This window comes from Rhinoraja longicauda, chromosome 8 (genome assembly GCF_053455715.1).
Source record: "Rhinoraja longicauda isolate Sanriku21f chromosome 8, sRhiLon1.1, whole genome shotgun sequence".
Classification (NCBI taxonomy): Eukaryota; Metazoa; Chordata; class Chondrichthyes; order Rajiformes; family Arhynchobatidae; genus Rhinoraja; species Rhinoraja longicauda.
The window spans coordinates 26,621,162-26,635,382 of record NC_135960.1 but is presented as its reverse complement, the minus strand read 5'-3'; the positions used below and the strand labels follow the sequence as shown (position 1 = coordinate 26,635,382).

Genomic DNA, 14,221 nt, shown 5'->3' with positions numbered 1-14,221 from the left:
ATGTTCCGCTGGATTGGAGGAAGGCTCACATCACTCCTCTCTTTAAGAAGGGTTCAACCACCAACCCGGTTAATTATCGTCCTGTTTCATTAACAAGAACTTGCTGCAAACTACTGGAGCATATAATCGATAGTAATCTGATGACACCTTAGCAAACATAGCATACTTGCTGACAACCAACATGCATTTAGGAGGCATAGATCATGCGAGTCTCAGCTTATCCTGACAACAAATGACCTGGCCAAGAACCTTGACAGCAATGTCGTCACGGATTTAGTAGTACTAGACTTTTCTAAAGCATTTGATGTCATCCCACACCAGAGACTGCTTCGGAAGCTTGACTACTACGGTATTCATTCCAACACGAAACAATGGATTTCCAGTTTTCTAACAAAACGTCTTCAGCGCGTGTGTGTGAATTGAAAAAGCTCTGATTGGCATCCAGTGTTAAGTGGTACACCTCAGGGCACAGTACTGGGTCCTCATCTGATTTTGCTTTACATTGATGACATCCATGAAAAAGTCACAAGCACGACCAGACTATTCGCTGATGATTGTTTGCTGTATTGTCAAATTAAGTCAGCTGATGATAAAGATGCTCTCCAAAAAGATCTCGATACTATGGTTGAGTGGTCACAACAATGGGGGATGCAGTTCAATCCTTCCAAATGTGAAACCATGCGTGTCAGCAGGAGGAGGAAACCAGGCGAAACATCATATAATATCGGTGCCACCATTGAAGAATCCAAACAGACCAAGTATCTTGGCATCAAATTACAGAACGATCTACGTTGGAATGGTCAGACTCATCATACAACGGTGAAAGCAACAGGTGTCCTAAATTTTCTGAGACGCAACTTTTATCATTGTTCAACTTCTATCAAGGAGAAGTTATACTTCACCCTTGTTAGACCACATTTGGACTACGCAGTTCCAGCATGGGACCCATACACAATTAAAAACATTTCTTCCATCGAACATGTCCAAAGACAGTTAGCTCGTTTTGTTACAAATACCTATGAGAAGCGAGTGTTACCGAACATCTAAATTCATTGGGGTGGAACACTCTCCAAGACAGACGTCAAGCCCACCGTTTTATTTATTTTTTACAAAATGTTAAATGGTCAGCTCGACATAGATTACCACATCTACACCAAACCCAACAGTAGACAAGGGCATTCGATTCAATTTGAGATACCAGCTATCAAGACAGATGTGTATAGCAATTCATTCTTCCCTCGCACAATTAAAGCATGGAATGGTCTTCACCCTACTATAGTTATTCAACCAGACGCAACTAAATTTATGGCAGCTCTTCTCCAAGAAGCCCTTCTTGCTTAAGTCCATACTCCACCACCTCCAGTTTAAATTCCATTTGGAATATTTTGGAGGACCAAGAACCAAGAGCAAGTGGTGTCTGGTCAGAGACCGACATTGGGAACTCCAAGCTGCAGGATCTTAAACCACCCCGACGTGGGAGTCTTGATTGCTCCGACGAGGGAAGTTTGACCACCGGCTGCGGGAACTTCGATCGCCCCGACAAATGGTTCGACTGCCCGACCGCGGGAGAATAGAGGAAGAAGATTGGACTTTTTTGCCTTCCATCAGTGAGGAATATGGAGAATCCACTGTGGTGGGTGTTTATGTTAACTTTTATGTAGTTGTGTGTCTTGTTGCTTTTTTTTTCATACGGCTGTATGGTAATTCCCATATCACTGTACCTTAATTGGTACATGTGACAATAAAAGACCTTGGAAACCTGTGGTTTTCAGAATGACCAGAGGGGATTCCAAAGGGAATTTTCTACTTCGTTTCCTGGTGGCCACCCATCTATTCTCTTCCTGCACACGTGTGACATCTTCTCGATACCTCCAATGACTTCCTTGAGGCCCAAGGTCATCCAGCTGCAGCTCCAGTTCCTTAATGAGGTCTTTACGGGGCTGCACTTGGATGCACCTCCTGGACATCTACTCCTCAGGCTCACAGCCTGTCTCTTCATAAGTGAAGTCATATTTATTCATAGGTGAAGTGATAAATGCACAATACCTGCATATGATCCAGCAGTCTGCCTGGAGTTGCTATTATCATGTTGATTCCATTTGCCAGTTTTTTTGCTTCTGCGGTTCTATTACTGCCTCCCATGAGCAATCCATAAGTATGAACATGGTGCGCCATTAGTTCTTTCATAACACCATATGTCTGCATGGCTAATTCCCGGGTTGGTGAAAGAATGAGGACACCCGTCCCTGAGGAAAAATATATTTCTATTATAGACTAACCCTCAGCTGAAGAAATGTATTCACGCTTCAAATATATATTCAGTTGCATGTCAAATCTTTTATACAATATAACAAATTATTCAAACAACATATTTTTGTAAGGTTTGAAATTATGGTAATTTCTCCAAACAAAAAAGTCAATTCCCTTGCAATTAATTTAGTTCCTGACCCAATAATCTTTAAAACGGCAATACCTATGTGGTCATTTTAAAAAAGGTAGCAACATATCTTCTCTCCCCCCCCCCAAAAAAAAATTGAAGACATTCTAATTGAATAAAAATCTTTTTATCAGTTAGAATAAAAATGCACAATAGCGTTTGACCTGCACTCAATTAAAATGCTTAAGATTTGAGCCACTTGCTTACCATTTCTTGGCATGAACTTCAGTTTGTAAATGAGCTCAACAGCAGGAATAAGGAATGCCAATGTTTTCCCACTGCCGGTCTTTGCAGCACCCAGAATATCCCTAAAAAAAGTTAAATGAGCATTTTAAAGACTGGTCTTAAAAATTCCACCTAACTATTCTTACTACATCTGTTGAAAGGGTATCTAGCTTCCAGACAAACATATCATAAACTTATTTTTTAAATTAGATGATGTATTGGAATCAAGTATTGTGAACCAATATAGCAATTACAGAAGAATATAATTTAAATATATTCTGAAAGTAACAATATGCCCTCCTCAAAATTAATAACCGCATTTATTTTGTCCCTTAGTGTCCTTTGGGATAGGATATGGAGATAGAATTTTCACGGCTGAAGTTTGCAGTGTATGCAGGACTGAGGCTGTCTGGGAGGCATTGGAATAGTTACGTCTACTGGGAGCATAAAGACAATGTTATGAAAATAGAAGCTGGCAGTTAATGAAACAGCAACAATTTGTAGTTTAAAGATCTTCAGTGTCACATTGCCGCCATGATTGCAAATAACCCGCCATGACAGCGGCAGGGTAGATGTTCTGGCTATTATACTGACATTGCAGCAATAATCTAAAGTGATTGCTTCTGTTGTACCACATGTTAAAATACAAGAGTGAACATGGGATAGACAGTCTGATAGGAAAGCAGAGGAGTCTGTGGTGAAATAGTATTAGCATACTTGTAGTAGCTAAATCAGATGTTTCATCCCAACCGTGCTCATTCTCATCGGGAATACATACCAGCATAGCAGATGGAAGATGTACAGATAAGGTGTACTTGATAAAGTAGCACACAAATATTGCTGAGCATGTTCTATATTTATGATTAACTCAACTTACCTGCCCTCCAGCAAAGGTCGGATGCTTTTCTGTTGAATTTCAGTCATATGAGTAAAGCTCATATCTGCAATTCCTTTTAAAGTACTCTCGCTAACTAGGCCATCCAGGGAAGAAAAGGCAGTGTCTTCAAAAGCCCCTAAATGTGAATATAAAATTAGTTCAAAAGGCATCCTGTGAAAGACCAGTTAATCAAATAAACTATTCCAATATAGCCAAATTCTGCTGACAATGCTCTTAAAACTATCACATAATAGATTGAAAATGAAGGAATGTCTTCAAATTGCCGTAGTTAAAGCATTTCCTTCCTTTACATTCAGAGATTATTTTGCTGAACTATACAGAAATGTTCCACTTCAAAATCCCACATTTTATTCATATTTATTTTCCTTACAGCAAGGAAAGCAGCCATCTGACCTAATAAACCCTCAATGCTTCTTTGCATGAGCAATCAAACCAGTTCCATTCAACAGCTTTTCTCGATAACCAATAATTTTCTTTCCTCTCAAGTATCTCTCCAATTCACCTTTGAAAACAAACATTGAATTCGTTTTCACCATCCTTCCAAGGTGAATTCAATCATGGGTACTTGCTGCGTGAAAAAGATTATCCTCATATCACACTCCTTGATCTTTAACCAACCAATTATATTCCACGGTACAGCAAATAAATATTTCCATTTACACTGCAAGATACATTGTAATTTTTTTCTTCTTTAAAGTTGATATTAAATTACTTTATGTTGACCCAGACCATGAAGCATTTCCCATGCACCAATTTATTCTTTAATACAATTATAAATATGCTACAAAGTCTGCTGAAATAATTACAGCAAACAAAACTGCATTGGGTGTTCATCTCACCACAACCTAGCACAAGCATCCTTGAAATATAAAATAATACCCAATTGCTGAAGAGGTAGCAAAATTTGCTTTACTTATTAACAGTGAAAATGAATACAAAACAGAATGTGCATGAAATGTCAAATCATTATGACCAGAATACCGTAAGTATATGAACGTTAAAGAGAGTTAGCCTGGTCAAAGTAAAAACAAATAAAGGAGCTTGCAGGGTATAAATAATATCACCATCCAAACCTCAAGTAACTTCCTATCAGCATCCTAACCAAACAATTTTACTGTGCACAATAGGAAAAATCCCTGTGGCCACATTACATCATTAGGTTTGATAATTTTGGAAATGAACCGTTGAAATGCAATCAAAATGCAGCAAATGCTATAAACGTAAAACTAAAAGTGTTCTGATTAAATGTTATTTGTCTGAAGCATTCATTCCTCTTTTCACAGGTGTGCTCTGACCTGAATAGTCTCAGCATTTGTTATTTATATTACTTGTATCTGCCACACTTTACATTTGTGATTTTTAATAATAATCCCACTTCGGCAATTAACATTGACTGGATATCTTTTCTGTCCCTCCATCACATTGCATTAAAAACATGGTTGTTTAATCACCATGGCAATCTATCCAATCATAGACCTTCATTTGGTTTTCTCTTCCTCTTTCTCTCTCCACATTTATTTTCAAAATCTACTCCCCATTCTGTAGAAATGACCTTAACTGTTTTATCTTTTCAGAGATGCTGCTGACCATTTCTAGTACTTTGTTTTTATTTCAGAATTTCTAGCAGTCACATTATTTTTCCTTTCCCGTGGCATCTGTAGATATTATGAAATCATAGGATGGCTGTAAAACCCCACCCAGTTCACTATATTGTTTTAAGTAAGGAAATGTGCTGCCTTTTCTAGTGCAACTTCAGATTTATAATAAAGTGGCAGATTTTTTCATGTCCACTGAAATGCCCCGTAGATCAGAGATCAAATGCATTTTGAGAGAAAATCTCTTATCCCATTACTTCACCACCACAACCATTCTTGAGAAAACTAATGACTCCTCTTGTCTATGGAAACATGGCATTGCAGATGCTGCTTTACAAAAAAAGGCAAAGTGCTTGAAGAAATTCAGCAGGTCATTTCAGGTTCCGGCCCTTCTTCAGACTGCAGACTGAAGAAGGGTCCTGATCGGAAACTTCACCTATCCATGTCTCCAGGGATGCTGACTGATCCGATGAGTTATTCCATCACGGCATCTATTCTTCTTGTCTGCTAACTTATACAACACCCGTCCCAGCCCCAAAGATTGATCATTTCCACACATCAAATAATACTTGTATTAAAGAAGATTTATACAACAATAACATTCTTCAATTACATTGTAACAGCTTGCTTCTGAATACTGCATTCAACACTTAAACCTCGGAAATATGTTCACCTGTCAATCCCATAGGCAATGTTGGACCATCTTCGGATTTCTCTTCATTGTGCTCATTCTTCTGATCTTGCTCCACCGCCAAGGTATCATCTTTGTTCGTTTCCAATTCATCATTCTTATTGCAATTTGCATGCTTTAGTTTTTTGATATCTGAAATTTGGAAATTGAAAATAAATTGGTCAACAGTTAGGTTACCTCCCATTAGCACCAATAAATGCCAGTTTGGGAATGGTTGGGCTATCAACTAGAAAGACTGCACTGCTGCAAATGAGAAAGAATTTTGATGGACATCATTTGTATGCCACATCTTCTACTTGTTGCGTTTCCCCTGAAAGATTACCTTACATTCCTTGGGAAAGTTGAACAGAATTTCTTTCATTAATTTCTATTTATTTTTCATCAACCTTTCGTATTTTCTAACTAAAATAACCATTGTATCAACTAATCAACTGTTTGCTACAAGCACAGAGGAAAGCCTGCTTTGCGTTCAATTCTTTGGCTGGCTCAATAGTTTTTTTTTGTTAAATATTAATGAATCTGCTTTATTTCTATAAGGATTGAATCCGTAAGCAATTGAATCCACATTTTCTTGCTAAATTAAATTATAGCTGTGCATTAATGCAAACAGCCTAATTTCAGAGGAAGAATTGCTGCAACCCTTACCAGACAGAAAAATACAGTTTATAAAACAACAGGCTTAAAACTGTGCTTTTCCATTCCAAATGACTGGTTTCTCCAAATGAAGCTAAGTATTATGAGCCACTTCATGGGGGAGCAGATGCCTCATAAGGCATCAAGTACATCTAAACTAGATTATTTGCAGGTTCGATATAAAACAAAATCCCTGCATTGTGCATACATAATACTTTAATGCTACATCTGAGCAAGATGGCAAATCAATCGTCTTTGTGGTGTGAGTACAAATAAATAAATAACGTTCCTTGATCCCAATGTCATTAGTCACCATGTTGAGATTAATCACATCAATCAATCTCCATTCAAATTCTGACTATTACCAGAAGAACCTTTCATTCTATCTGTTTTAGCACAGGTTGAATATAAAAGACACCAATATTACACCCAGTTCTCACCAAACTAGTTATATCATATCATATCTATACAGCCGGAAACAGGCCTTTTCGGCCCTCCAAGTCCGTGCCGCCCAGTGATCCCCGTACATTAACACTATCCTACACCCACTAGGGACAATTTTTTACATTTACCCAGCCAATTAACCTACATACCTATACGTCTTTGGAGTGTGGGAGGAAACCGAAGATCTCGGAGAAAACCCACGCAGGTCACGGGGAGAACGTACAAACTCCTTACAGTGCAGCACCCGTAGTCAGGATCGAACCTGAGTCTCCGGCGCTGCATTCGCTGTAAACCAGCAACTCTACCGCTGCGCTACCGTGCAGTTATATACAGTTATGTATTGAAGTTAAAATTTGGAAAGCTATAACCTAATCATCTTATTTGATAGAAGCTCACATATCCACCGTTTTCCCAATACTTGTTACATTTCAAAGTAGTGTGCCTAGTTATCTCTCATAGCTTTGTACACAAGGGGTCAAGACAGTATATTCTCCATTTAAACATTGGGTGCGGTTTGGAGATTGTTTTCACCAGAGGTCAGAAATACATCTGTGTTTTTACATACAGATTTCCTTTTCTAAATTCATATGTTCATTTTTATTCTGGAATTACTTACGTAAATACGTCATGCTGTAAATACACATTTTACATAGGAAAATTTCTGGGTTATCAGATCACTAAACGTCAAAAGACCAGTGACCACAGTCGACCTGTCTTCAATTATATATAAGAATCTTTATTCTTAAAATTGCAACTGAGATCAGCTGTTACCAATGAATTTAAAGAATCACGCTTTGAATCAACATAATTTTGCTACAAAGGATCATAAACTACACATTTACAAATGAAAATGGAATCGTTACTCAAACTAGCCTCACTTCCAACATGTCTCTGGGAGAACAGTAATTCAGATGTTACAGCCTTTCTTGCAACAATTAATATTATTACAAAAGCTCAGTGCAAATATCTATCCTATATTGGAATTTAGTTTTCAAATATAGCATGGACTTCTTCTGTGCAGCATAACACATGGACATGCTGTCACTTTAAATAGCAGACTCATTAAAATGAACCCCAGGATCGTGCTTTGTGGCTGCCGCTGCATACTCGTGACGGATGTGATACTCTTCGTGTGTTTTACCGCTCGATCCCCGCCGGTGCATTTGTGCTGCTCTATGTGCTGCCTGCCACCATGAACGGACGATTCAGTCTCGCTGTAACCAAAATCCGTTATATAGAAATCCATAATTGCGAGGGTTTACTGTATATCAATTCATAACGCTGGTGCCTTGGGATGTTGGTTATGATGCAAATCATCGCATGCCTTAGGATTGATCTGAAGCCACTTCCTCGGGAATTTGATGAAATTCGGCATGTTGCCGAATACTTTATGTAACTTCTACAGATGTACAGTAGAAAGCATACAAATTTGTTGCATCAGGATCAGGTTTGGAAAATCAAATGCTGAAGGGGGAAGGTGCCTGCCTGTCCTGCTGAGTTACTCCAGCTTTTTGTGCTTATCAACGTACCAAATTCCTGGATGTTGTTTGCATTTTTCCTTTTCTTTTTCTTTTTTATTTCCGATTTCAGATCAGCCCCTTCTTTCACAATCCCTTGAGCCGTCAAAATGTTTGCAGTCTTGTCTTTATTGTTGGTCGAATCTCGTGGCATTTCATTTTCCACTTCCTTTTGCTGGATCACTGTTAACAAAAATTCAATATTGTCACACAGAGTGTAAATATACTTGAAGTTCATGTGCAAGACCTCAAATACCACCAAAAAAAAGTTCGCTGCTTCAGAATGATGTAGTGAATACGCTGGGAACCCATTAAAAAATATATCCGGTTCACAACTCCTGGGACAGGAACTACTATGATAGTGTGTGGCTGAGGTACAAATAAAGGCCCAGATACTCCCATGCCCTGTTTGAAATTAATTTCACATCATTTTCTGTCCAGGCAGTCTCCGAAATTTCCGATACAATATGTTTATTACTTAAACCCAGTGATGTCAGGAAACATGACAACGGGGAGTTCACATTGTCACCATTACAATAAAGGAGAAGAATGAGAAAACCATATCGCGCTAAACATACTTAACAGGAAGTCATGATATAGCTCTAAAGGAAAGAAACTGCAGATGCTAGTTTAAATCAAAGGTAGACACAAAATGCTGGAGTAACTCAGCGGGTCAGAAGGAATGGGTGACGTTTTGGATCGAGACCCTTCTTCAGACTGATGTCGGGGGGCGGGACAAAGCTTTTTTATTTGGGGAGAAGGTAAAAACGGGTCGTGCAGGGCTGGGGAACGATAAGGTTGGAGGCTTTAGGGGGCAGAGAGCCGGAAGAGATGAGATCAGTAATGGTGTTGGAGATTAAGGCCAAGTGCTCGTCTGTGGGGTCATGGTCCAATGATAAGCAGGAGGAGGTGTCTGAGAGTTGTCGTATGGCCTCAGTCCGGTAGAGGTCAGCGCGTCAGACTACCACAGCACCCCCCTTGTCGGCGGGTTTGATAACTAAGTCGGGGTTGCTGCAGAGTGTGTGGAAGATTGTACGTTCAGGAGGAGAGAGGTTAGAGTAAGTCAGGGGAGTGGAAAATTTGAGGCGGTTGATGGCTAGCCGGGGGAGTCCAAGAGGAGGGGTTCCGCTGGAGACGGGGTCATCATTGGGTGGTGAGGACTCCTTCCCATGGAAAAAGGCCCGGAGGTGGAGGTGACGGAAGAAGAGCTCCACATCGTGGCGGACCCTTTGTCCCACCCCCCTCCCCTGACATCCGTCTGAAGAAGGGTCTCGACCCGAAACGTCACCCATTCCTTCTCTCCCAAGATGCTGCCTGACCCGCTGAGTTACTCCAACATTTTGTGTCTACCTATAGCTCTATAGGATTTTGGTTAGGTCACATTTCGAGTATTGCATGCAGTTCTGGTCATCCCATTACAGGAAAGATGTGGAGGCTTTGTAGAGGGTGCAGAGGAGGTTTACCAGAATGCTGTTGGATTAGAGGGTTTCAGCTGCAGAGGGAGATTGAATAGGCGTGATTGCTTTCTCTGGAATGTCAGAGGTTATGGGGAGACTTGATAGAACCATATACAATTATGAGAGGTATAAATAGTGTAGACAGTCCAAACTTTTTTCCTGACGGTGAAAATGTCCAACACTAGAGGCCATAGTTATAAGGTGAGAGGGGGAAACTTTAATGGAGATGTGTGGGAAAGGTTTTTTTACACAAGAGTGGTGGGGGTCTTGAATATATTCTAGGATTGGTGTTGCTGGCAGTTAATAGTGGCATTTAAGAGGCTTTTAGATAGGCACGTGGAAGTGCAGGGAATAGAAGGATATGGATCACTTGCTGGCAGATTAAATCAGTTTAACTTGGCATGTACGACAGAAATATCGTGGCATGATCCTATGTCTTACTGTTCTATATGCAATGAGAAATAGAAGTAGATCGAGTCTTTGAGCGTTTACCCTATGTTTAATTGGAAATCGAGTAGAAGGGAAAAAAGAGTAATTTTGGATGGTGCCAATTAAGACACGGAGAACCAAATTTTGGATGAAAAATTTATGAGATTAGAAAGAAAGGAACCAGTCATGTGCATCAAAAGCTTTTAGGTAACAAAACCCTCACTTGTAATACACACAACAGTTCAACCATTCTCCATCAGTCATTTCCAATAAAATTCTGTAACGCTACATCAAATAAGAATTTAATTGTTCCAGTCTTGGTGTATATGACACTCACTCTAACGATTGTGCTTTCATGCAAATTTCATTTACGAGTGGAACTTAAATTCATATATTCAAACAGCCTTACTATTTGGTTTAACTAACTAAATGGTGCTAATTCCAAAAACAATGAACTACATGTAAATAATAATAATAATAATAATATTCATTTATTGTCATTGCAACGAGTACAACGAAATTAAAAAATAGCCAATCCTGACGGTGCGTACAAACATATATGCAATAAATGCAAAAACAAATAAATACAATTACATAAATACAATTATATTAAGTACAAGATTTTTTAACGGTGTTGCCTAGTGCAAAGGTAGTGTTCAGTTCTCGTATGGCCCTGGGATAAAAACTGTTCTTAAGTCTGTTTGTTCGGGATTTGATCGACCTGAAACGTCGACCAGAGGGCAGATGAACAAACAGACGGTGGCCGGGGTGGGATGGATCTTTTATTATTTTGCCTGCTCTACTGAGGCAGCATAGGCTGAACAGGTGCTCCAGGGAGGGCAGTGAGCAGCCGATGATCTTCTGGGCCGTCGTGATGACCCTCTGAAGGGCCTTCCTGTCCTTTTCTGAGCAGCTGGCATACCATGTGGTTATACAGTATGCCAGCACACTCTCGATGGAGCAGCGATAGAAGGACAACATGAGCTTCTCCTGCAGGTTGGTTTTCCTGAGGATCCTCAGGAAGTGGAGTCTCTGCTGTGCCTTCTTTACTGTGGTGATGGTGTTGGTAGACCAGGTAAGATCCTCTGCGATGTGCGTACCCAGGAACCTGAAAGCGGGTACCCTTTCCACACAGACCCCATTGATGTAGAGTGGGTCGTATTCTACACTGGTTTTTCTGAATGTATGACCGAGTAGACAGCGATCCAACAATGAAAGACACAAAAAGATGGAGTAACTTCGGGACAGGCAGCATCTCCCGAGAGAAGGAATGGGTGATGTTTTGGGTCGAGACCCTTCTTCAGTCTATCTGACTGTTCAGATCAGTTAGTCAAAACGTAGAAACAAGGAACTGCAGATGCTGGTTTACACAAAAGCACAGAGGGTCAGATAGCATCTCTGGGAAAATAGGTGACGTTTCTGGTCGGGACATGGTCAAATTTTAAAACCACAGACCTATATATTTAGATTTTTGAGATACAGCATGGAAACAAATCCTTTGGCCCATCGAGTCCACGCCGACCAACGATATCCTACACACTAGGGACAATTTACAGAAACCAATTAACCTACAACCCTGCACGTCTTTGGTGTGTGGGGGCAAACCGAAGCACCGGGAGAAAACACATGTGGTCACAGCGAGAACGTACAAACTCCGTACAGCCATCAACCGTGGTCAGGATCGAACCTGAATCTCTGGCGCAAATAGGCAGCAACTCTAGTACTCTTGTTTCGCTTTAAATTCGCAATTAAAGATTCAACCGTAGTTTGTAGTGTTTGTAGATAGCCTGTTCGAGATGGTGAATATGATTTGTAATATTTCTTGGCGCTGCCAAAGTATTTGACCAAGGACTCGGGGATCTGATCCCATGCCCCACACCGGGGATCTGATCCCATGCCCTACACTAGGGATCTCCACACCGGGGCTCTGATCCCATGCCCCACACCGGTGATCTGATCCCATGCTCCACACCGGGGCTCTGATCCCATGCCCTACACTAGGGATCTCCACACCGGGGCTCTGATCCCATGCCCCACACCGGTGATCTGATCCCATGCCCCACACCGGGGATCTGATCCCATGCCCTACACTAGGGATCTCCACACCGGGGCTCTGATCCCATGCCCCACACCGGTGATCTGATCCCATGCTCCACACCGGGGCTCTGATCCCATGCCCTACACTAGGGATCTCCACACCGGGGCTCTGATCCCATGCCCCACACCGGTGATCTGATCCCATGCTCCACACCGGGGCTCTGATCCCATGCCCTACACTGGGGATCTCCACACCGGGGCTCTGATCCCATGCCCCACGCCGGTGATCTGATCCCATGCCCCACACCGGTGATCTGATCCTATGCCCCACACCGGGGCTCTGATCCCATGCCCCACACCGGGGCTCTGATCCCATGCCCTACACTAGGGATCTCCACACCGGGGACTGATCCCATGCTCCACACCGGTGATCTGATCCCATGCTCCACACGTCACCGGGGCTCTGATCCCATGGCATGCCCCACGCTGGAGCGCCCACGCCAGCAGGCGGACGGTATCACGACCTCGCCCACCACCAGCCTGCCACGAACGCAGAACACTCACCCTTTGTGTTGGCGGCTATGTGTTTAATCTTCTCGCTTTTCCTCTGCAGCCGCCTGCGGATGATCTTCATGTGCAGATCCGCCATCTTGCCCAGCCACACGCGAGAGAGAGCAAGGACCCGCGCCCGAGGTTGTCACGAGAGTGCCCGCCAGCAGGGAAACATGGGCTTGTTTTATTTTCAAGTTACATTTCAAGTCTCCCTGCATTATTTTTTCCGATGGTGATTAAAAATAAATAAATCGCGATTTGATGATTTCCTGGCGAGCTAGTCAGACAGCTGTACTCTGCGCAGTCGCAGATGCGTTGGTGGAGGCGGCGGCAGGTTTGAAGGTGAGGTTCCCTCTCATCCTAAATTCCAGCGAATATAAGCCCAGTAGATCCATGAGTCAGAAAGTGCTGCAGGAGCTTCAGGAGCTTTCCTCGCTGGATTCCTTTGCGTTCCTCTTTCTCAAATATTTATCTAATTTTGTTTGTTCCCACCTATATATCGTTAGCTAGTTGTAACTGTAAACCAGGATTTACTTGTGTAAATTTGTGTCTTGTGTATTATTACCCACATCCCTCTGTTGAGTTTAGTTTCTTATCATGTGTACCGAGGTACAGTGAAAAGATTTTGTTGTGAGCGAACCAGTCAGTGGAATGACAATACATGATTACAGTCGAGCCATCTACAGTGTACAGATACATACAATACAATACAATACAATACAATACAATACAATACAATATATCTTTATTGTCATTGTACCCAGGGGTACAACGAGATTGGGAATGCGCCTCCCATACGATGCAATAATTTAAGTAATTTAGACAGCATCAACCCAACGAAACGAAACAGTTGTAACAGTTTTGGACAGGGTAAAGTGCAAGTTGATCTATGCGTTGTGGCCATCCAGCTCAGCAGGACCGGTTCATAGCAGCTATGGCCCTGGGGATGAAGCTGTTCCTGAGTCTGGAGGTGCGGGCGTAGAAGGCCTTGTATCGTTTGCCCGATGGAAGGAGTTCGAACAGACTGTTGCAGGGGTGTGAAGAGTCTTTGTGGATGCTGGTGGCTTTTCTGAGGCATCGTGTGTTGTAGATGCCCTCTAAGTCTGGTAGCTGTGTTCCGATGGCCCTCTGAGCTCTATGGACTACCCGCTGTAGAGCTTTCCTTTCTGCCTCCGTGCAGCTGAGGTACCACAATAGGGATGCCATGCGTTAGGATGCTCTCGATGGTGCAGCGGTAGAAGGTCGTCAGCAGCTGTTGGGGTAGACCAGACTTTTTCAGTGTTCTTAAGTAGAACAGTCTTTGTTG

General features: G+C 41.8%; 1 protein-coding gene across 1 annotated transcript in view; it reads right to left on the bottom strand.

Moving 5' to 3' along the window:
- ddx18 (DEAD (Asp-Glu-Ala-Asp) box polypeptide 18) overlaps positions 1-13,054 on the bottom strand; it is a 35,169-nt gene extending 22,115 nt beyond the window's left edge. Inside the window, exons 1-6 of the mRNA XM_078403454.1 lie at positions 12,928-13,054; positions 8,453-8,623; positions 5,829-5,978; positions 3,540-3,675; positions 2,645-2,745; positions 2,047-2,246 (exon numbers count right to left, since the gene is read on the bottom strand). Of these exons, the coding sequence (XP_078259580.1) occupies positions 2,047-2,246; positions 2,645-2,745; positions 3,540-3,675; positions 5,829-5,978; positions 8,453-8,623; positions 12,928-13,012 (843 nt within the window). The 5' untranslated portion in view covers positions 13,013-13,054. The remainder of the gene's footprint in view (positions 1-2,046; positions 2,247-2,644; positions 2,746-3,539; positions 3,676-5,828; positions 5,979-8,452; positions 8,624-12,927) is intronic.
- Positions 13,055-14,221: the final 1,167 nt, after the last annotated feature.